This window comes from Lissotriton vulgaris, chromosome 3_1 (assembly GCF_964263255.1).
Source record: "Lissotriton vulgaris chromosome 3_1, aLisVul1.2, whole genome shotgun sequence".
Taxonomy (NCBI): Eukaryota; Metazoa; Chordata; class Amphibia; order Caudata; family Salamandridae; genus Lissotriton; species Lissotriton vulgaris.
In genome coordinates this window covers 1,241,962,732-1,241,986,263 of record NC_141689.1, presented here as the reverse complement: position 1 = coordinate 1,241,986,263, position 23,532 = coordinate 1,241,962,732, and the positions used below count along the sequence as shown (strand labels likewise).

The 23,532-nt window shown below is 45.5% G+C and overlaps 1 protein-coding gene across 1 annotated transcript in view; it reads left to right on the top strand.

Moving 5' to 3' along the window:
• Nucleotides 1-23,532, top strand: part of LOC147727726 (alpha-2-macroglobulin-like) — a 1,118,600-nt gene that overhangs the window by 903,512 nt on the left and 191,556 nt on the right. Inside the window, exon 27 of the mRNA XM_086961723.1 lies at nt 2,624-2,780. Coding sequence (XP_086817849.1) covers nt 2,624-2,780 — 157 coding nt within the window. The remainder of the gene's footprint in view (nt 1-2,623; nt 2,781-23,532) is intronic.

Genomic DNA, 23,532 nt, shown 5'->3' with positions numbered 1-23,532 from the left:
ACCCTGGACCAGTGCCTAGATTTAAAACTGCTTATTGAGAAGTATACTCAGGCCAAAAAGGGCTCTCTTTATCGCTGCTTTGCAGATTTGAGCAGTACCTTTGACCTGGTGGATCACTCTATTCTCTGGGCGAAGTTGCTAGAAATGGGGGCCCCAGAAGGTATTATTTTCTTCTTAGCACGATTATATGATAACCTTCAAACTAGTGTTCGTTATGGCATAAATGGGGAGTGCACTCCTAAATTTAAAGTTAGGAGTGGGATAAGACAAGGTTGTGTACTTGCTCCCCTTCTTTGTACACTTTTTATCAATGAGGTAGATGCGGTTTTAAAAACAATTAACGCCGATGCCCCAAGGGTAAATGGCCTTGACGTACTGAAATTGTTATATGCGGATGATGCTGTGCTACTGTCAAGGACCCCCATCGGCCTCCAGCGCTAATAGATAGGTTCTCAATTTTTATCAAAGATAGGAAACTATTTATAAATAAAACCAAAACTCACACTATGATCTGTGGGGCAGGCCGCAGGAGATCCCATACCTTTTTTATGGATGGGCACAAGGTGCTCCAAGTTGACAAATGTTGTTATTTAGGAATTACCTTTGCCAAAGACTGCTCCTGGGCACATGAAATACAAATGTGCGGGCCAAAATGGCAAAAAGTGCCCATGGGGTTTTTAGATTTGCGGCCAAGATAGGGGATAGACGCATTAGGGACATGCTACAGATTTATCATTCTCGATGTGTGTCTATTGCCTTATATGGGGCTGGGGCCTGGGGACACAGTTCTAACGGTTGCTTACAAATAGAGGAAAATATTTTTCTCCAAAAACTTTTGTGCCTACCAAAATCTGCCCCTAATGATCTAACCCACAGAAAATTAGGGATCTATCATCTGTCAGACATGATATCTTTGAGGCCGTTGATGCTATGGCGTTCGATTTGGCAAAAAGATGAGCAGTCCTGAATAGAGCTGTTATTAATGACTGTCTATCTGTGGATAACCACCTTAAGATCCCTTGGTTAAAATATATAATAGGCAGTTTCCAGGAAGTTTTTAATATAAACATTGTGGCTGACCCCTATGCTGTTGTAGCATTGTCAAAACAGGAAATGAAAAGTACGTTTATGAATTATAGGGCAGAGAGAAAGGCGAGTAGTACTGGTCAATTATCTACCTGCTTGTTTTATAACAAATTTGGGGAAAATGAGGGGTTTCAACCATATTTAAGCCTTGTGACCAGACCCTCGCACAGATTTGTTCTTACCAGGTTGAGGCTTGGGCTCGTACATCATCTGGTGGCCTTCCCGTCTCTTTAAAAACACCCAGCTGGTCCCTGCCCGTGTGATGGTCAATCGGTACAATGCACCCTGCACTTTCTTCTGATATGCAATCTTTATAGGAATTTACGCATTGTTTATTTAAAACCGATCTTTGTAAAATATGGAGTACGCACTGTTAACGATTCTATGAAATTGCTTTTTAACATGCATAACCCAGATGTTTGCTTTTTTACTGCTACCTTTTTAAATAAATCAATTCATGCAAGACAAAGTATGATGTTTTAATATTATGAGTGTTAATTGAATTTATATCCTCTTTATTTCATCTCTGCTTATATGTGTATGTTATCTTGTGCTTTTATGGTCATTGTTTTTATATGTACCGAATAAAGCTTTATGAAATGAAAATGAAAAATTGACCCATGTAACAAACTGTTTTGGTAGCCAGGAACGAGAGATGTAAGATTAAAATGCCAGTGATGAGCTGGAAAACAGTTAAGAAATGATATACTCTGAAGGGATGTATTCTAAGGGATTGAAATCAATCAGAGATTTGCTTATATGACCAAGTGGCCGTTAATTACTTTAATATGCTGTAGGTGTCACTAGGCCTTATCTTTTGCTCGTGTTAACCATTGGGCAGGCTCCTGTGTTACACTCAGAGAAGCTCCTCTATTCACTCCTGGGATATCGATGGCCTGAAGTTGTCAGTGCAGTCGTGAGTCACAAAGTACGTGTGTGTGCGTGAATTCGCTTTTGCTACACCTGGCATTTTGGGGAAAAAAGCAGAACAAATACAATTTGCTGAGATTATACCATAAAGCAGGTTTATTCGTTGGACTTAAATCAGTTCTTAATTTGAATTTATGGTTTCCGGTGCTCGGCATCAGCACTTTATTTCTGTCTATCCCGGAGGATATCAGAGCGCTTTACAAATTGTCAACACCTCCACTTATGAGAGTGTGCCACATAGTGGCGCTGTTTTTCTAGATTAGAGATGAGGACAACATCAGTTGTTTATTAGTTTCTTCACACATTAAAAATTACTGTTACCTATCACTTAAGTCATTCTTATAGCTTTGAAGGCCTGCTATAGTCTGAATGTTCTCACTTGTAGGAGTGTGATGGTTAGTAGTTGTGTTAGCACTGCAGTGCTGGCAGCGGCAATGGGTGGGGCAAGCTTCAGTGGCCTCCTGCACAGGGCCCTGGCACTCATTAGTTTACAAATTAAGTACTGATAAATGTCTTATCCAAAATATCTTGTGTGTTTTGCCATTGGTTTTGCATTTACCCACACCTTTCACCCAAACTTTTTTTCTACTTGTTTTAATTCTTACAGGCTCACAGCTTTTGTTCTGAAGTCCTTCGCAAGAGCCAAATCACTCATCTTTATCAATGAGCAACTGCTTTCCAGGTCACTGCAGTGGCTTTCGGCAAGACAGAAGGCAAACGGATGCTTCCAGGCTGTCGGACAGCTTTTTAACAATGCAATGAAGGTGATGTATTGAGTGGTAATGGGGGTGGGGGAAGGTAAGTGAATGTGTGGGTGCGCATAATGCATGATCTGTTTTGTCAGGATAGCGAGGCAGGGTACTGGACAGTAGTCAAGATGGCTGCTCTTCTTTACCACTGGTGAGCCAGGACCTCAGGTACTATTGCACTTCGTTTGGATCCCTTTGCTTGCTTGACTTTCCAAAGGGGACACATGCAGAATGAATGAAATCCTGGAAATTGGTGGGCAAACTAGGCATTTCATGATCATCCCTTATGCCTCGCATCAAACTCGTGAGAAGGAGGACATCCTGGGAAAATGTGAAGGGGGAAGTCATGAATCTATGACGTTCCCCAGTTTCCCATGGGATTTCTAGTTTCCTCCCAAGATGGTTGTCCCGAATCAGGCCCCCACTCCTGCCTAACGATGATCTCGCCTCTCCCTTAGTACTAGGTTACCACTGGTCCCTGATAGAAAACTTTGACAAGACTGGACTGTTGGAGTCAGCTGAAAATAGGTCTGACACACAGGCCTTTTTTCCTGTAACCATAGTGGGAGTCCTGCTCTCTATAAATACCATTTTCAGTGGTATCAGCAATTACCGGCTGCGGGATTCATTCTAACCCAAAACCTGGGGCACTCCTCTCGAGGCCCTAATAGGGATTAAGGGAGGATTACATCCATTCAAGAAATTGGGGAGTAGGTTCAGAAAGATGAGACAAATTAAAGCTTGAAGAGTAGAAGGTGAGGTTAGGCAGGAGCTATTCACATGACAGACTGCAATCCTGGGGCAGCTCGCTCATAATGGCATCAGGGTTTCGCACTCCCTGTTTTGTGCCTCTTTTTCCAAGCTAAAGAAATAGTGAACAATCATCCTATATATATTATCATTATTATTATTATTAATATTATTATTGATAATAATAATATTATATAAAAAATTGACAACCATCGCTGGTAATTCTGGGGCAGGAAAATCTGTGTCATGGCTTGTGCATGAATTGCATCTGCACCAGTCACCAGGCATCAGGCAGATTGTCCAGGGCTGATGGGAGCACAGCCCTGGCTTCAGGGGCCGGTCACACCTCAGGGCCGTCCCTCTGACGGCGGGCTATGTGTCATCCATAAAAGGAACTTGGTGCATTTTGAGCATCAGCCCTGCCGTGCCCGTGGCAAGGGGCTAATCAGCTTGTCACTAAACCCCTTCCCAACTTGTGTGAAAGCGCAAGAGGCTACTCAAGGTAGCTGGAAAATGGAGGCTGGGTAGTGCATTCGCGTGGCCCACATGTCGCAGGGATACGTGCTGTACACACTCACACGGTCCAGCTTCAACGTTTCAGCTTCAGGTGGGATCTGTGTGCCTACTTGGAGAGTCCAAGACGCGATGGCACCTAAGATACGGAAGCAAGCCCCCCCCGCCGCCAACAGTTGAGGATATGTATAAAATGCTCTCAAATGTTCTATGTATGTGTGGGGTTGAGTGTGTATGTGTGTGTGTATGTGTGTGAGAGAGAACATGTGTGGGAGCAAACGTTTGAGAGCGACTGCAAGGGTGAAAATGTGTGATCGAGAGTGTTAGTGTGAGAGTGAGCACGACAAGTAGTGTAGGAATAAGTGTGAGTGAGCAAGAAACAGTGACAGCCTGTGTGTGACAGTGCATGATAGAGTGAGTGAGTGAGTGAGTGAGTGAGTGAGTGAGTGAGTGAGTGAGTGAGTGAGTGAGTGAGTGAGTGAGTGAGTGAGTGAGTGAGTGAGTTCACTGAGTCAGCATGTGAGTGAGGCGGTGTTTCAGCATGTGAATGAGACAATGTGCAAAATGTCAGTGAGATGTATTATTCAAGCAGAACACATTTCTGTCTCCAGGACGGGATCTTTCATAAATTCCCTGTTGTTAGGCTGGAAACATGACAATATTATTTCCATAGTATTATACAAATCAATTAAATTAAAGTGCTTCGTTCACCTCCTTTTGGCTTGGATCCTAAGGTTCAACTAAGGAGCCTATCCATGTTTTTTCACCGTATATCGAGTGAGCCAGTCAGCAATGGAGGTCTTTCTCTTTCTCAAAACTAAAAACATTTTTGTTACTGAAAATCATTTTAACTTTCTGTTTTTTTTACGAGGCTTTCCTAGGCAGCTAAGGCTCTGCTGCTGGCTCGAGCCGCATTGGAGATGAACCTCCTAAAAACCTAACCTTTTAAACACTACAAATCTTGGGTTTCAAGATCCCCACAACACATTCATTTATGCTTGAATACAGGTCACATTTGCTACATTTGTAGGAGAGCTATTGAGAAGTCTGTCTCAAAATTTGCGTAATTTCCAAGAACGGTAGCCCGTCCCCTAAGAGGTATACGCCTTCAGAAGAATAAAAAATCAAGAAAAAATTGTCTTTAATCTTACCTTTATTTAAAAAAAGGCCAAAAAGAAAATATATTGTATACATCTAAACTCTATTGGAAAGGCTGGCACCTCTTCTTCCCTCAGTCTCTCAGAGATCCTTGTTGACATTCTTCTCTTAGTCATGTCGATGTTGTCCCTTTGCTGCTGTATATATCTTCACTGACAAATAAGTGATGGATGTGGAAAGAAGAGACCTGCTGGTGGGTCCCCATCCATAACCGCACCTTGCAAAACATCGCTTTGAAATCCTTTCCAGTGAAGCAGCTGGACCCTCTTCCTTGAGACACTTGATCACAAGGCCTCCTGCATTGATAATGGCAATATCCTTACAAACGGTGCCAGTCCCATCATAATTTCTTTTTATATATGTCTTTATTGGCATTTCACACATTTCGACAATTGTCCACATATTATCGCATAGATATACTAGAACTTAAGTTCACAATGGTAACAGCAACATGGCAATTAACAGCGAACTACATAGAAGTCATACTGCCATTTGTACATAGTCATCAGTCCAGTGACACAGTAGTATGAATGACCAATAGCGTCCCAATCAATCGAGGTGCTGCTAAAAAAGACAAACATACAATACCACCAGGGAATTTAGAAAAACATTACATATAAAGGAAGGACTTCTGCGGAGGGGATGGCTAGCCCGCGAGGCCTGTAGCATCCTGTCCATCGACTTCCCATAGAGCAGGATGGGACACGCTAACCCGAGTAGTCTCCCAACAGAAATCCACAGTCGCGGCAGGCAGTCGTCTCAGCCCTTCAAATAAACATACACACTAAGTGGGGATTTCTAGTTTGTCAAGGAGTTTTAGGATATAAGTGTCCCATAGTGTGGCAGCTCCTACTTTCCCTCTTAATTGCATGTCATGGGACATGGCACCCCCCTCTGCCACTGCCTGTTATTTATGTACCACTCGGAGCCAACAGTCCTCTGGGGGGGCATGGCTGCCTTCCTGTACGTCACTATCAGGTGCTTAAATAGGGCCAGGTCTACTAGTTTCATGTAGTGGTGGTACCTTTCGGCCTTTTTGTGATAACCAAGAGATGCATCAGAGGATCAGGTGCCAATTGGACATCAATCCCTGCCGAGATATGCTTCAACACCTGCACCCATACCTCTGCCAGTGTCGGGCAATCCCACACCATCTGTAGAAAGGTCACATCTGGGTGTCCTAAACCTGGGTACAGCAGGACTACACCTGGAATCTTCCTGTGGAGGCGGCGTGATGGAAGGTATGTTTGATGCAAGTAACTGAACTGTGTGAACTTCAGGGGGGGCGTTACGAGACACCCGCTTAACTTATTCCAGAGCCACCCCCCACTGTTTATCTGTTAGTGCCACCCGAGGCACTACTTCCATCGGGGCTTACTCTGCAGTGTGTGATCCTTGTTGATAGCCTGTAAAACTGTGTATAGTATCATGACCATTTTCTGCCCAGCCCATGTCTTAGGATGCACTGCAACCCATAATGCAGCTCAGGTTCCTCTTGTCCTAACAGCTAAGTATTTCTCACCTCTAATACAAGCGCATTGGGCATCAGAAAGAGACTGACCCCCAGCTCATATGTGTCTTGTAGGTCCTGAAAGGGTCACAGGATCTCCTCCTAGTATAAGTCACCTACCTGGGTTACCCCCACCTCTTGCCACAGAGCTCGGTTGTGTGCCATCAGTAAGGCTTTCATCCCTGGTAAGTTTCATAGTGGTAGCTGTGGTGCGGAGGGTATCCAGCAGCAATTCCAGACGAGTTTGGCCACATGTGCCGGCCTGCCCAAGCCCCTGGCTGGGCCACCAGATGACAGCAGTCTGTCCAATGAACCAATGCCACCCAGCTCTTCCCAAATTGTCACACCGTCTACCATCATGCTGCCAGCTAACCACCTCATGGGTCACTGCAGCTGTGCTTCTGCGAAATACAGCTCAAGGAAAAGTGTCCCCAGACCTCCCTCCACAAGTGACTATTGAAGCATTTGAATGGACACCCTCTTCCGAGCACCGCACCAGATCAAATCAGACATCAGCCCCCTTTATTCTAAAAAAAATAGATTGCGTTGGCACTAATGGTAGGGCCATAGAGAAATATAGAACTCATGAGAGAACTATCATTTTAACTATAGATGCCCGGCCAATAGCTGATAGCGGTAAACGCATCTAGAAACCCAGGGTCTGGCACATGGACACCAGAGCCCTACCATGAATGCTGTTGATTAGGACACTGTCAGTGTGGTGCACATTACCTCCCAGAAATCGGAAGATCTCAAAGCACGAGGGCAGCCTCCAGTAATGCCCATTTATGATTCCGTATGTAGACGAGCATGTCATCTGTATACAAGGAGATGATATGCCAATCAGTCCCCACCACCATGTCCCAGTCTGGACTCTTGGTCCACAGTAGCATGGCAAGTGGTTTCATAGCCAGCGCTGAAAATATGAGCGAGAGGGAGCAGCCCTGATGAGTGCCCCGTTTGATCGCAAATTGGCACGCTATCTGGTGTCCCATCTGCACCGTGGTTCAGGAAGCCATGTATAGCAATTTGACCCACCCGAGGAATTCAGGTCCCGTAGCCCTGGCAACCAGCGCTAGTAGCAGGTATGAACCCCTTAGGGTGTCAAACGCCTTCTCAAAATCTAGGGACAGCAGTACCGGGAGACCATGAGCACCCTCAATTGAACTCATAATGTGGCACAGCCTGCATGTGTTAAGTAGGTGGCTCTTTGCGGAGCCTGGGACTGAGGATCTCTATGTATGTAGCATAGTATTGCACAGGAAATCTGTCTGTCCCTGGGACTTTGTTCCAAGCCATGTGACAGATCGCTGCCCGTATCCCATCTATATGTTGAGGTTGTTCTAATTCCTGTAAATGTAGGGGTGTTAGGCGATGGAGAGCAATCACCAGTGTATAGTCTCAGATGCAATTCGGGATGGTGGGGGGCAAAGTCAGGAGAATACAATTTCTCCAGATACTGGACAGGGGCATCATTTATATCTGCCTGTGTGGTCACAGCATTGTCAACGGCATCACAGATTACGTCAATGAGAGTTCTAGAGACTGACGACCATAGAAGCCACGCCAGGGTGCAATCAAGTTTATCACCATCTGCATATTGGCGAGGTAGGAAGGCCTTATAGTCGATGTTATTAAGTAGTTGCATCTCGCCCCGATATTGTTTACGTCACATAATCAAGTGTGCCTGTGCCTAGACTACTGTGATTGCATCTTTCGTGACCTCCCACAGTCGCGTTTCTAAATCTGACTTGCTGCAGAGTAGAGAAGATCTCGCCCACCAGGTGGTGTTAATGCAGTGGCCATTCATAACTACCTTCATCGCACCCCATTCAATTCCCCTGGACCTGAACTGAACACTTGTTCTCTTCAAAGTAGTGGAGAAAATGCATGCTGCTGGTGTCCCTGTGGACTACGTCAAGTAGGGATTCTGTCTGCAGTCTCCGTGTTGGTATCGGTGCCCATCTCCTCCTCATCTAAACACAACTCTAGAAGGGCTGTGGTCTGATATGGTCCGGCGCTAATATCCAGAACTGATCACATTAGGCCTGAACTTCGCATTACAGAGAATACAGTCAAGCCTAGTGTACACTTGGTTCCCCGGTGCATAGTATGAGTATTCAGTCTCCCTAGGATGACCCATTCATCAGATGTCATGGAAGTGTCTGGTCATGTGGATACTGTGTTTCCCAGGGTGTAGGGGTGGGGGCGAAAAGCAATCTATTACTGTGCAGTGTATATAGTTAAAGTCCCCTACCCAAATCTCCGGAGCTTGGAGATCCACTAGCATGGCCAGGGGCAGGGTATGGAAGAACTCACCCTGGAGCATATTTGGTGCGTACAGGTGCACCACTGATAAGGGCCATCCATCCAGTGCTCTCTCCAGCAGAACATAGCAGCCTTCTGTGTCTACTACTACCCTTGTGTGTACGAAGGGCACCCACGGGGCAATCCAGATAAGAATTCCTATTGTAAACAGAATACCCAGTGCCAAAGACCTGCCCACTAGAGGAGCTGGATACCTTTTCAAGTTCCGCATTAGTAAGGTGAGGCTCCTGGATTTATGAAACATGTATGTATGCCTAAGATACGCATACACCCTGTGCTGCCTCACCAGAGTCACCATGACTCTGATGTTCCAGTTCTGTATGTTATACGTTGTAGCCATGGATACGTAAGGAGTCCCCAGTTCCTGGAACTTGTAGTGATACTTTCCGCATCACCCACCACACCGCCACCCTCCCCCACTGCTGCCCACCTTGTCTGAACATAAATCTGAAACTATAACAAAACAACAACTCCCACACCCTTGGCTTGGATACTAATGTGCCTCATGCCACAAAGTCCAAGACAACACAACAATCAATTAATCATGTCTTATGGCTAAAGATTCCTTCTGGAAGTCTTGGAGGGTCAGGCCAAGATCAATGCTTCACAGCAACAGTCAACAAGCAGGCCTTCCTGGGCTCAAATACGAAGCATGCCTTTCAACGAGTCTTGCTGCATGCCTGCAGAAACATCGGACTCTCTCATCTCCCTCACCACTCGACACAATCACCCCCACCTGTGTCCCCCTGCACTCACCAGCAAAGTAATGTCACACATCTGGCATCTCCCTCCGAGGCGATCGCTCTGACGTAATAGTAGTCTCCCCCTCAGAAGTCACTGAGCTGGGGGCTACCAGCACTGATTACTGGTCTGTTTCCTGGGTCAGGACCTGGAATCTGTTGGTGCAATGGAGGAATACTCTGCCACCAACAGCACTCGTTCTTTGGCAGCCTGTTCCTCAATGAGGCTGGACCGCAGCCAGGGTGGGCAATGACGCTGGGACCTCCAATCGGTACAGCCCAGCAGATCCTCCCCATTCACCTCCGGCTGGTCTTGAACTCTCTTGGATCACAGCCATGACCAGGCTTCCTCCGGACAGAGGAAGAAGTGAGTCCACCACTCTGTGCCTGGCTGGAAAAAGCAGCACATAATAATAGTCCAAGAGATTATAGCTGTGCCTTAACCATCCCAAAGCTGTGACAGCGTTTCGAAACCTCCTCCATTTAGTCCGGGTACGCCATGATATTGTTGCCATTGTATGTCCTGGGGCCCGTAGTCCAGAACATTTGAAGCAGGAAATTCCTATCCTTGTAATTCAACAGGCGTGCTATCAACCGGTGTGGCAGAGCTCCTGGGAAAGAGGGGGTAGGGGTCAGAGGATTCGACCGGGGATCTCATGTGCCCTCACGATGGGGAAAAATGTTGAGATCTGGGCATCTAGGACAGTAGTCGCCAGCCAGTTCTCCAGGAAGAGCTGAATATTGGGGCCCTCTGACCTCGCAGCTCTCAATGTAGTCTGGAAGGATTCTGCCTCATTCTCTCGCTTAGTGAGTTTGGCATGGTGTGGTAAATATTTTAGTAATTTACCTTGATCGGAATTTCTATATTATCGAATAGGTCAAGCATGAAGAGCAGAGTCCGTGGTGGTTCGAATTCAGGGTCTTTATTCAGTAACTCGAGTTAAGGGAGAGCTCCGTCACCTGAGGAGGATCGGGAATGACCTCTGCTTTATTCAATGAAAACATGGTATTTATACATTTCTGACATAGAAAAATAGGAAGGAGCTTCCCTTTAATGAAAGCACGTGTCTTATGTTGCAATTAAACAGAAGTCATGGCAGAGGAGATGAAGCTGCGTCATGATAAAAGAGGAAGTCACGAGAGAAGCAGAAATGTGGAGAAATAACCCTAGGCTGGTTCCTTAGATAAAAGAGAGAGATGGTCGTGACAGGATGTCTGTTGTCATGTTTCAGCAATCGGGGGCTTTTCTTCTCGGAATTGGTTGTCGTGTATTAGCAAACGGGCTTGTTCTCAGAATCGGCCTGACCATAGGGATGTGGTTGCAAATGGGGGGCTTGTTCTCAGAATCTGCCTGACCATAGGAATGTACGGTTGAATTTAAAGGAAGAAGTGCATTGCGTGCAACCTTACGTTTGTGCACCCGGGTTTCTAGTTACCGATATGATGAGCTCGGGACGTGAAAAGGAGGGTGTATAATGGGACATAAACTACGAAAAATAACCATTTTCCACATTCCCTCCGTGTCCCATAATATATCCTTTTAAGATTCTTTTTTCCCTTAATCTACCTCTATACTCATTAGGTTGTCCACTTGCTCCTGTAACATGATCCTTTCCTTCTCTTTATTTCTGTACTGGGGTCTGGGAATGCAGGTAGTGATACAGAAACTACAGAGGGCTGGGCCACACTGAATACAGAGGCAACAGGTGAAGAGAATGGCTAGAGCAAGACCTACTATCGTAAGGATGTTCCATCCCCATGAGGACAGGAGGCCCCAGAGCCATCCCGTCAGGGACCAGGCAGCAGTGTCTGCGTCTAATTTCTTGGAAAGTACATGAAGGCGGGAAATGGCAGAATACACTGAGGGTGCATCATCTGGAAAATATATACAGCAGCTGGATCCGATCAGTTCACATACGCCACCACGGTCCGCCAATATAATATCTAGGACCATGCGGTTCTGCAACGTCATGAGTCTATCGGCAGCCTTCTCAGCGGTGATATTGCTTAATGCACCAGCTGTTTCGTTTATGGCTCCCTGGACTACACGAGTCAGTTGTCTTATGTGGCGGCTATTGATCATGGGCCCCCAGAAAGGGATGATTCCTTTGGAGAAATCGCCAGCCTCTTGATCCGCTGTGTCTTCGGCATCTATGGCCCCCCTTCGCCGTCCATTAATTACGGTCGGAGGGTTACTTAGATGATAATCTTCTGGAGCGGTGTAGGTAGGGGGCAGGAGAAATGCAATGTAGCACTTCCCGGACCAGCCTTGGGGTAGCCAAGTACGTGTGTGAGATCCACAAATAAAATAAGTGTTGGGGGCATTGGTCATCGTTGGGAAGTTCAGATCAGGTAGAGTGTATGTTTTATTACACTCACTGTCTCCCATTTTCTGACCCTTGCCCTTTCCTCTTACGCAGAACTGGCCCTTATGGGTCACAGCCCATACTCCCTGCTCTGTCCATCTCTTTTGGACTGAAAATGTTTCCCTAAAGGAAGTAGTGTCGTTAAAGAGGGAATAACTGGTATTTTCACTATTATCTGCTCGTCCCCATGTCGCAGTGAAATCTACCATCTTTTGAACAGCGCGCACTGTCTTGGTTTTTATCTCGTTCCAGGTACTAGCGTTTTTGGTCTTAGTCTCAGGGATGTTCCTAACAGAAGCGGAGAATATCATAGAGTGAGCATAGGTAGATCCAGCGTAGCCGAAAGGGAGAGGGATGAAAGGCATTCTTCCGTGTACGGAATGTGACATTAATCCACAGACCCAACAGTTGGTTTTGTTAATAACCAGTTGGTGTTGATGGAGTGTTGAGATGAACGTGTTATTGAAAAATTCTTTTCTTCTATTTTCGAGATGCGGAGGGAGATCTACATGTGAGTGCATAGCTGTGTTGTTCAAAAGCGTGGGGGAAGAAGATGGAAAAGTTAGATGAAGGGACCAACCTAGGGAAGCCATGATGCAGAAAATAAGAATCATTATAAAGAGGAAGATTGAAACTTTGTTCTGTAATAATTTTGCACAATGAGTCCTTTTCTTCATGATTCGGCTGCTAGTCTGAGTCAATTACGCATACGTGACCGGACACTTCCCAGCAACCGCTTCACCAAGACTCCGTCTTGGGCTTAATTAGCCACCGGTAGGTCGAGGTCAGATGCAATGTCTCTAGTCGGTTTCTGATAGGATCGCAGCCTCGATTTGTACTCTTCTTGGGGTAAAAGTTCTGGAAGAGGTGAAATAAAGTCTGTCGTTTCAGTGTCTTTGTTCTCGGGGTCAGCAGCAGTGTCCGAAGGAGTGGGTCCAAAGAATCTTTTACAGTGGCTCGCGTGTAGCCAACCTTTCCGGCCTTCTACTTTGATTGCAGTCCTCGTCGTGAGTAGTACCAGCTTGGGAGACGTCCACCTTCTTTCCAGAGGGCTGGTGCGGTCGAAGTTCCGGACTAGGACCCAGTGTCCAGGTTCGATGGCGTGCTCCTCTGGCTTGGTCTTGTCTGGAAGGCTGCAGTCACCTGTGAACGGCAAGAACGTAGTGCAGACATCAAAGAAGCCAGGTAACTGTCAGTACATTTGAATCAACATCAGTTAGCTTTTTAGGAGATGGGACACCCCAGATATTCGGAGGTCTCCCATATATGACTTCATAGGGTGAGAGACCCGTCCGGGAATGTGCCACCATCCGCATGTAGAATAGAGCAACTGGAAGGGCTGTAACCCAGTCTATTTGTTTGTCAGCGCATACTTAAGCCAGTTTAGTCTTTAATGTCTGATTATGTCGCTAGACTAGACCTGCTGCTTGGGATGTCGAACACAGTGGAATTTCCAGGTGTATCCTAACAGTAAGGAGACTTCTTCCATTAATTTAGAGGAGAATGGTTGTCCATTGTCAGAGTAGATGACTCTTGGCAACCCATATCGGGGGATAAATTCCCTCACCAATTGTTTAGCTGTCATCTGGGCACCGTAGTCTGGGACGGGGTATACTTCAGTCCATCGGGTTAAGGTACAGACTACTACAAGGACATACTTATATCCTCGACATCTTTCCATTTGGATGTAATCCATTTGGAGGACTTCAAAGGGGTGATCCGGAGGATAGAACCCTCCTTGTTCAACTGAGACACTTTTCCCGGGATTGAACTGACAGCAAATCATACAGGTTCATACTTTTTGCATGGCTGCTGAACGCAGATGCTTTTTGTGCCATACCAAGTTCAGACTGTCTAACATTTCTTTTTCTCCTAGATGTGCGGGACCATGGGCAGTTTCTATGATTACGGGAACCATTACGTCAGGGAGAAACCATTTGGACTTGTCTTTTGTTATCCAGCCCTGATCTGTGTGAGAACCTCCCTCTTCCTCCCATTTTCTCTTTTCGGTCTCTGTAGCTTGGTTTTGGATGTCTACTATATCTTTGGTGGGATCGATAACTGGACAGATAGTTCTAATAGTGGTTTCAGCATTTAGTGTTCCTGTCTGAGCAGCATGTTTAGCTGTGGCATCCGCCAGAGCATTACCTCTAGTGACAGAGTCCATGACTTTGGTGTGTGCTTTGCATTTCAGTATAGCTACTTATGTAGGTCTGTGTATTGATTCTAGTAGCTGGAGGATAAGATCCCCATGTTGAATTTTTGTTCCATGGGAGGTTAGAAAACCTCTCTCCCTCCATAGGATGCCAAAATTATGGACTACCCCGAACGCGTATTGCGATTCGGTGTAGATATTGACTCGTTTTTCTTTTGACCACTCACATGCTTGTGTGAGAGCTATTAGTTCTGCTGCTTGGGCTGAATGCACGGGTATTCTGACTGCTAGGAGGACTGTGTTTTCTGTAGTAACAGCATAGGCAGCTGAAAGTTCGCCTGATTGGAGTCGCATACAGGAACCGTCTACAAACAGTGTGTGTTCTGGTGTACTTAAAGGAACATCTACAAGATCAGACCGGAGCTTTGTGACTAGTTCAAATATCTCTAAGCAGTTGTGAGTCTGGTTGTCAACTGGAACAGCAGGCAGCAGCGTAGCTGGGTTGAGGATATTGCATCGTTTGATGATGATGTGGGGTTGGAATAAAGTGACTTCATAACCTGTAAGGCGAGCTATGGTCAAGTGTTGTGTCTGTGTCCTATTCAAAAGTAATTCTACTGCATGTGGAACTTGTACTTCAAGAGGGTGTCCTAGTACTATAGAATCACTTTGTCGTATTGCCAGAGCCGTAGCTGTGACGGATTTTAAACAGGCAGGCAAGCCTTGTGCAACAGGGTCGAGAGTACTGGAGAAATAAGCACAGGGACGATGTTTGCTGGCCTGTGTTTGTGTGAGTACTGCCAAGGCTGTACCTTCTGGTTCTGTGACAAAGAGGACAAAAGGTTTGGCATAATCAGGTTTAGCTAGGACAGGTGCAGAGCATAATGCTTGTTTAAGGGTGTCAAAAGCAAGAGTATGGTCAGGTGTCCATGGCATTGGGGAAGAGGTTGCAAAATCAGAGGTCGTTAGTTGTATCAGTTGCTTGGCCAAGTATGCGAACTGGGGAATCCACTGCCTACAGTAGGAAGTGAGGCCAATGAAGGCACGGACTTCTTTCTGTGTCTTAGGGACAGGAATGTTAAAAATGAGTTGGATTCTTTCAGGTGTGAGTGCCCTACCCTCCTTTGATAGCAGGTGTCCTAAATAGGCCACCTGCTGTAAACACAATTGCAATTTCGAGAGTGACACCTTGTGGCCATGCTGTGCAAGGAACATTAGGACAATTCGTGATGCTTTTTCAAATTCTGGTTCGGAACGTGCAGTGATCAATAAGTCATCGACATATTGTAACAATGTTGTATTTGAGGTCAGAACAATGTCGTCTAACTGTCTTTTAAGTGCCTGACTGTAGATACTGGGACTTTCTGTATATCCTTGAGGAGCTCTTGTGAAACAGAAACTACGACCTTATAGTGAGAATCCAAATAGGTACTGACTGTCTGGGTGAATGGGTATACTGAAGAAAGCATTTTTAAGGTCGATTACTGTAAAATGTGTGGCATCAGGATCTATAGCAGTTAGCAGAGTACTGATGTCAGAGACCACAGGGTATTGTGGTACCACACATCTATTGAGTTCACGTAAGTCAACCACGAGTCTGTAAACTGGTGGTGCACCGTCATCTGTTTTCTTTCGTACTGGCAAAACTGGCGAATTACATATGTTGGAAGGTACTTCTCTGACTACTCCTTTTTGTATCAAGTCATCGATAATCTGAATAAGGGCTTGTTCCGCATCTGGAGGTAACTTGTATTGTCGGACACGAGGTAGGACAACACCTTCTTTTAATGTGACCATGTGTGGTGTAATGTCCATGAATCCCACATCAGTTGGATCAGTAGCCCATAATGTAGCAGGAATGTCCCTTAATCTGACGACTAATTCTCGTGTGGTGAAATGACCTTTGAAATCTCGGAGGAATAGTCGTATTCCTTCCAGGGAGCAGCATATCAAGGCACCCAGTTCCTTTAGTGTCTGGATGCCAAGTAAATTTTCGGGACAAGACTTAGTAAGTACCAAATCGGTGGAAGTTGTAAGAGGGCCAACCTGAAGTGATACTGGTTCAGAAACCTTGTTGATGACTGGTGTACCTGAAAAACCCAAGGAAATACTATTTGAGCCAGAGAGGGGTACCTTGGGAACTTCGTTGTGTTGTACTGTCGTCCTACTGGCCCCGGTGTCTATAAGAAATTTTGTTTCTTTACCTAAGAGCTTAGCATTTACATAGGGACCCTTTTGGTCGACCGGGATCAGTGGACGACTATCGTGTTCCTCCCAGCTGTCTCATGAAATTGTGGGGAATTCATGATAGGATGACACTGGGTACTGGTAGAGTTGCGTGGCCTGTTTAGTATCAGCTGGAGGAACTGATGTGGGAATAGAGGGTCGAGGGGGATAGGTGTGAGGTTGTGTCTTCCCAGTGGCAATATTGTGCTGTAATACTGGACAGTCACGCACAAAGTGACCTGGCTTTTTGCAATAATTGCAGGTAACTTTTTCTTGTGATGCTTGAGGTTGTTTAGGGGTCTGTTGAATCGTATTAGTCTGTGCTACCAATACCTTCATTTTAGTATCCTTTGTCCTTCTTTTCTTCTGTTCCTGTTCGTCCCTAATTCTATTTTGGTGGTATTGGAGCATCTGAAGTGCTTGTGAAGGGGAGCTTGCTTGCCAAGTACTTTCAACCTTCAGTACTCTATTTCTGATCGTAGGCAAGGCATTCTCTACAAATTTTGAAACAAATAATCGACTATAGGCGTCTCCACCCGAGGAGAGACCGCTGTTGATAAGAAACATTTCTCTAATATGGTATAATAGTCCCCTATATCCTCATCTGGTTTCTGTTTGCATGCAGAGATAGCATCCCAATCTTCCTTTTTAGTGGCCAACAACTGGGAGAGTATTTTAGGGAGAAGGCGAGGGAGTTCCAGAACTAGAGATCCCAGGCCTTGTCCAGGATCTCGGGTATTTTCTTCTGCCTCCAGAGCTGCCCATGCTACCTTTTTCCCTTCAACCTTCCAATCTTTTCCTTTTAATTTATCATATGTTCCTTGAGGCAGTAGGACTTTGAGAAGAATATTGAGATCCTTATAAGTAAAGGAACCCATTTGAAGAATATCCTTGAGTTCCCTATGGAAACCCGTAGGATCTTTTTCGTGAGAAGGGACCATTTTCTTCATCTCTAATATTTCTAATTTTGTCAAGGGAGTGTAGACAAAGGTTTGCTGTAACTTTCCTGCAGAGTCTACGACAGGGTGTACTTCTCGGAGGGGGAATTGACCTTGGTCATAGTGTTGAGGATTTGTGTCATAAATATCGGAAAAGTATTGGACATATCGTTGTCGTAGATCTAGGGAAATATTAAGGAACTCTTGTCCCCTTGCCACCCACCTCCCTTCCAAGCAGTCTCGTAAGAGAGGATGTAACTTTTTGGGCGGGCACCCAGTATCTTCGTACATCGTAATGAGGTGTTGAACCATATAGATGCTAGCTAGTCTTTGAGATGCCAAAGGGATGGATAAAAACATTTGAGCGACTATATCAGGGCCATATATAGAGTATTGGGATACCCAATGGGTGCTCGATCGAGAGAGTTCTTTTTCTTGGGTAGTGAGTGGAGGTTCGTCGTCAATCCAATCATCCAGATATTCTTGTGTTTGTTGGAATAACCTATCTGAAGAAGCTGACAATTTTTTAGTCTTATTTCTGTATCGTCCGCTACTTTGAGAACGAGGGATACGGGAACGTACTGCTCCTTGAAAAGCAGTTACTTCTTCCCTGTCTGTACTCTCATTCTCTGTGTCATGGGTAGGGGCGTCTTTTTGGTGTGAATCGGAAACCTTACTGGTAAAGAGAGGGATAAAGAGATCTATTTATTTTATTTTATTGGAACTTTCTCTTACCACCGCTTGATCTAGCTGAAGTAGATCGTCAGGAACTTTCTTCCTAGCACTAGATATCATTCGGATAAAACAAGTGATCATAAATCGTGAGAGGCTTTTTCTATGGGCTATAGGTCTATTTTTAATAGCCTCTTGTAGGGCTTCTAGATTCTCTCCTGTTCTGAGAGCTTCGTAAATTTTATTCGGACAATTAGTGATATTTGGTACTTCTCGTATACCTTCTAGGGCTTCTCGTAAGCGATAGGAGATATCTGTTTGTGAACCTTCCCCTGGGATCGGGTCGTATTCACATTCTAACATGGGTGGGACTCCACCCGAAGTGTCAGGGATGGGTTCCGTCTGGGTAACTACTCGTCTGGCTGTTATTTGATTAGTGTATGCAGGAGGCGGTTCCATTAAATAGGTAGTAATGAAATCTTTGGGTACGGAAGGAACCTTGGGACGAGGAGGTGCTGTGGGGATTTTGGGGTCTGAACTATCCTCGGACCCTATCTATTGTGAGAGGACAGGATATATACAGGTTATGGAGGCCGAGACCTCCCTTTTCTTTTGTTCAAGATTGATATCATCATTCTGATCATGTAACTTTTTCATCTTACTTTCTTCTGACATTCTCTTTGCTTTCTCCACTTTCCCTTGCTCTTTCTGTTCCTTTCGATGTGCTTCCTTTTGCCATATTTCTACACTCTCTAACATCGAGGGTCTTGCTTTCTTTTCCCAACATTTCCTTTCAACTGCCATGATACAATTCAAATCCCATGTGCCACTTTTTGGCCATCTGATCGCAATGTCTAAATCTTGAGTGTAATCGTCCCAAAGATCTAAGTACAAGATGGCACCAATTCCATATTTCATATACATGAAGTAACCGGGAGTATCCTTTGGGGGTACTGGTATATGTTGTTCCAGTAACCCCTTCCGGGTACCCAGTTTACACAATTTAGAAAACAAATGCATTGTGTCAAATACAAATAAAATTTACACTCGAAAAACTTGATATACCCTGGGTATCAGAGTACAAACATACCGTTTTCTAGAAACCTAGAATCCGTCTTGACCGTGTTCTGAAAATCAGAACCCGTCTTGATACACCCCCAGCAGTACTCACCGAGGTGCAGAGAACTTGAAGACCTTGAAGATCTGGTCACTGGTTACGCAGCGCTCTTGGTCAGGGACTTGTCGGGGTTCAGAAGACCTCGGACTCGGCAATCTTCACAAGTTTCGGGCTCTGGGTCGAGTCTTCCGCTGTCGTCCTCAACGCCTCGTGTGGATGCCCAGACCTCGGTACAGCCTCTCTTGGACACGAAGGAATTCATGCAGGAACACCCTGCAGCGTGCACTCTTTTGAAGTCCGTCGATGTCTTGCAGAGACAGGTTCGGGTCCGCATCACCGGCGTGTGGGGAGAAAGGGAATTACCTGTTCGGGTGCCAATTTACTATGGTAAATATTTTACTAATTTACCTTGATCGGAATTTCTACATTATCAAATAGGTCAAGTATGAAGAGCAGAGTCCGTGGTGGTTCGAATTCAGGGTCTTTATTCAGTAACTCGAGTTAAGGGAGAGCTCCGTCACCTGAGGAGGATCGGGAATGATCTCTGCTTTATTCAATGAAAGCATGGTATTTATACATTTCTGACATAGAAAAAGAGGAAGGAGCTTCCCTTTAATGAAGGCACATGTCTTATGTTGCAATTAAACAGAAGTCATGGCAGAGGAGATGAAGCTGCGTCATGATAAAAGAGGAAGTCACGAGAGAAGCAGAAATGTGGAGAAATAACCCTAGGCTGGTTCCTTAGATAAGAGAGAGAGATGGTCGTGACAGGATGTCTGTTGTCATGTTTCAGCAATCGGGGGCTTTTCTTCTCGGAATTGGTTGTCGTGTCTTAGCAAACGGGGCTTGTTCTCGGAATCGGCCTGACCATAGGGATGTGGTTGCAAATGGGGGGCTTGTTCTCGGAATCGGCCTGACCATAGGAATGTACGGTTGAATTTAGAGGAAGAAGTGCGTTGCGTGCAACCTTACGTTTGTGCGCCCAGGTTTCTAGTTACCGATATGATGAGCTTGGGACGTGAAAAGGAGGGTGTATAATGGGGCATAAACTACGAAAAATAACCATTTTCCACAATGGGTGGCCCGCAGTAGACAAGTCTCTACTTGTATCACCCCAAGTTGTCTCAATAAACATAGCACGGGGTATGGGGAGGAGGATAACGTGTGTCCACAGTATGTTCTTGGCCTCTGCATTACTAGTTCGGTCCTCCGTGCAGGCACATCACAGAAGGTTCAGCTCCCCCTCCATTGGCGTGAAAGTTCAAAGAAGTTCTCCAGCCTCCCAAGGGAACCGCTCTCACGCAGCGGTACCCGCCAGGGATGAGCCTGCGCAACAGGGCCTCTCGTTCTCGGGCCTCCTATCTCACACATGGAAACAGTCCTGGCCTCAGGGTCAAGAAGGGGGCAAGCCGTGGAGGCTATTTGCTTTAATTTCAGCTCCCCCTTCAAAAGCATAAAAGTTATGAGTCTCATAGAGTGGAGTTGAGTGGAGTAGAGTGGAGTGTTGTGGAATAGAGTGCTGTAGAGTAGAGTGCAGTGGTGTGGAGTGGTGTAAAGTGGCATAGAGTGGGGGGCATACAGTGGAGGGCATACAGTGGAGTTGAGTGGAGTAAGGTGTTGTAGAGTGGAGTGGCATAGAGTGTCATAGATTGGGGTGGCATAGAGTGCAGTGGTGTAGAGTGGTGCAGTGGATTAGAGTGGAACGGCGTAAAGTGGGGTAAAATATAGTGGAGTGGAGTGAATTAGAGTGTTGTGCTGTGGCACAGAGTGGAGTAGAGTGTTGTGGAGTAGAGTGGTATAGAGTAGAGTGGCATAGAGTGGAGTGTCATAGAGAAGAGTGTTGTGGCATAGGGTCGAGTATCGTGGAGTAGAGTGGAGTGTTGTGGCGTAGAGTAGAGAGTCATAGAGTGAAGTGCTGTAGAGCGGAGTCAAGGATAATACAGTGTCATGAGGAGAGTGGGGTAAAGCAGGGTGGCTTGTGGTGTTGTAGAGCAGAGTGCTGTAGAGTCGTAGAGTGGAGGAACATGCAATAAAGGGATGTGGAGTTGAGTGTCGTACAGTGGGGTGCGATGGTGTAGAGTGGAGCAGAGTGTCATAGAGTGGAGTGGAGTAGAGCGCAGTAGAGTGAACTGTTGTAGAGTGGAGTGGAGTGGCATTGAATGGGATAGAGTAGACTGGAGTGGTATAGCATAGAGTGGAGTATAGTGTCGTAGAGTGGAGTAAAGTTGAGTGGCATAGAGTGTCGTACAATGTATTGGCATGGAGTGTCGTACAGTGGATTGGTGAAGGGTCATAGAATGGAGAGATGTAGAGTGGCATAGAGTGTCCTAGAGCGGAGTAAAGTGGAGTATCATGGAGTGTCGTAGAGTAGAGTAGTGTTGAGTGAATAGAGTGGCATGGAGTGGTGTAGAGTGGGATAGAATGGAGTGAAGTGGCATAGAGCGGTGGAGAGTAGAGTAGAGTGGTTTGAAGTAGCATAGAGTAGCAAACAGTGGTGTACAGTAGAGTGTAGTAGAGTGTACCAGAGTGTCAAAGAGTGGCATGGAGTGTCATAGAGAAGCATAGAGTGGAGGGGTGTAGAGTGGAGTGGAGCAAAGTGTCATAGAGTGAAGGGGCATAAAGTGCCGTAGAGTGGAATAGAATGTTGTAGACTAGAGGGGCGTAGAGTGGAGGGGTGTATGTTATGTTATGTGCATTTGGAAAGTGCTCTGTCACCTGCAAGAGTATATTGGTGCTAAGTAGGTATATGTGTGTGTGCTGAGCTCTAACTATGGTAGGTTAATTAATTGAAAAGCCAGGTTTTTAGCATTTTGTGGAATTGAAGAAGAGAGGATGAGGCTCTGATGTAGAGAGGGAGGTCGCCCCATGCTTTAGAAGCAATGTAAGAGAGCGCTCATCCTCCTGATCTGGTTCTGTATATCCATGGGATGTTGTCGAGTTGGAGTTCTGCAGAGCGGAGGTGTCTGGATGGTTGGTGAAAGGAGATGCGACTATTCATGTAAGGTGGGGCCTGAGTTGTGAAGTACCTTGAATGTGTGTGTAAGAAGTTTGAATTGAGTTTTGAAAAGAGTGTTATAGAATGGAGGGTCGTAGAGCAGAGGGGCTTAGAGTGGAGGAGCGTAGAGTAGAGTAAAGTGACGTGGAGTAAGTGGCATGGCTTGGAATGTGATAAAGTGGAGTGTCATAGAGTGGAGTGGAGTTGTAGGCAGAGTGACATACAGTGAAGTAGAGTGACCTAGAGGAGAGTGGCATAGAAAGGCATAGAGTGATGTTGAGTGTTGTAGAATGGCATAGAGTGTAGTAGAGTGCTGTAGAGTGGAGTAGTGTGGTGCAGAATGGAGTGGAGGATAGTGTCAGGGTGGAGTGATGTAGTATAAGGGTATAGAGTGGAGGGGCACAGAGTGGAGTAAAGTGTGGTAGAGGGGAATGGGGGGTAGTGGCATGGAGTGGAACAGAGTGGAGTAAAGTGGCATGCAGTGTAATAGAGTGGAGTGGAATAGAGTGTCGTAGAATGGAGTGTTGTAAAATGGAGTGCTGTAGAGTAAAGTAGAGAGAGAGGAGTAGAGTTACCTAGAGTAAAGTGGTGTAGAGTGTCGTAAAGTAGAGTGGCTTAGAAGGGAGTGGCATAGTGCAGAGTAGAGAGTCTGTGTTGGAGAGGGGAGTGTTGTATAGTTGAGTAGAGTAGAGTGGCTTCCAGTGGCATGGAGTGGAGTGACACAGAGTGGAATAGAGTGTTGTAGAGTGAAGTAGTGAAGATTGAAGTAGAGTAGTGGTGTGGACTGGAGTAGAGTTGAATGGCGCAAAGTGACATAGAGTGGAGTAGAGTGGGATGGTGTGGAGTACAGTGGAATGGCGTAGAGTGACGTAGAGTGGTGTAGAGTGGAGTAGAGTGGCGTGAAGTATGCATAATGTGGTAGTTCACTGCCATTATAGGCAACACATTTTCAATTGAAATGACCATTACATTTGTACAGACATACAGTTTTACTGTTAAAGTTATAAAGCGTACAAACAATAAAGTGGGAAATTGGCCTCACCTGGTGTCCTGATTTGTTTTGGTCGTATTCAAATATTTCTTTCCAGCACACTTCAAAATTACAAAAAATGTGCTTCATTTGTGCTTTCCTAATACTGATATATTCTGAAGTATTTGCACATATTATTTACAGACATTTATCATTTGTTTTGTGCTAGAAAAAAGCCTTTAGTAAGTAAATAAAATTAATTTGAAGAGCGCACTGTACCCAAAGGTGACACAGCACTAGAGAAACCCAGAAGCTATGACAGAGGCAGG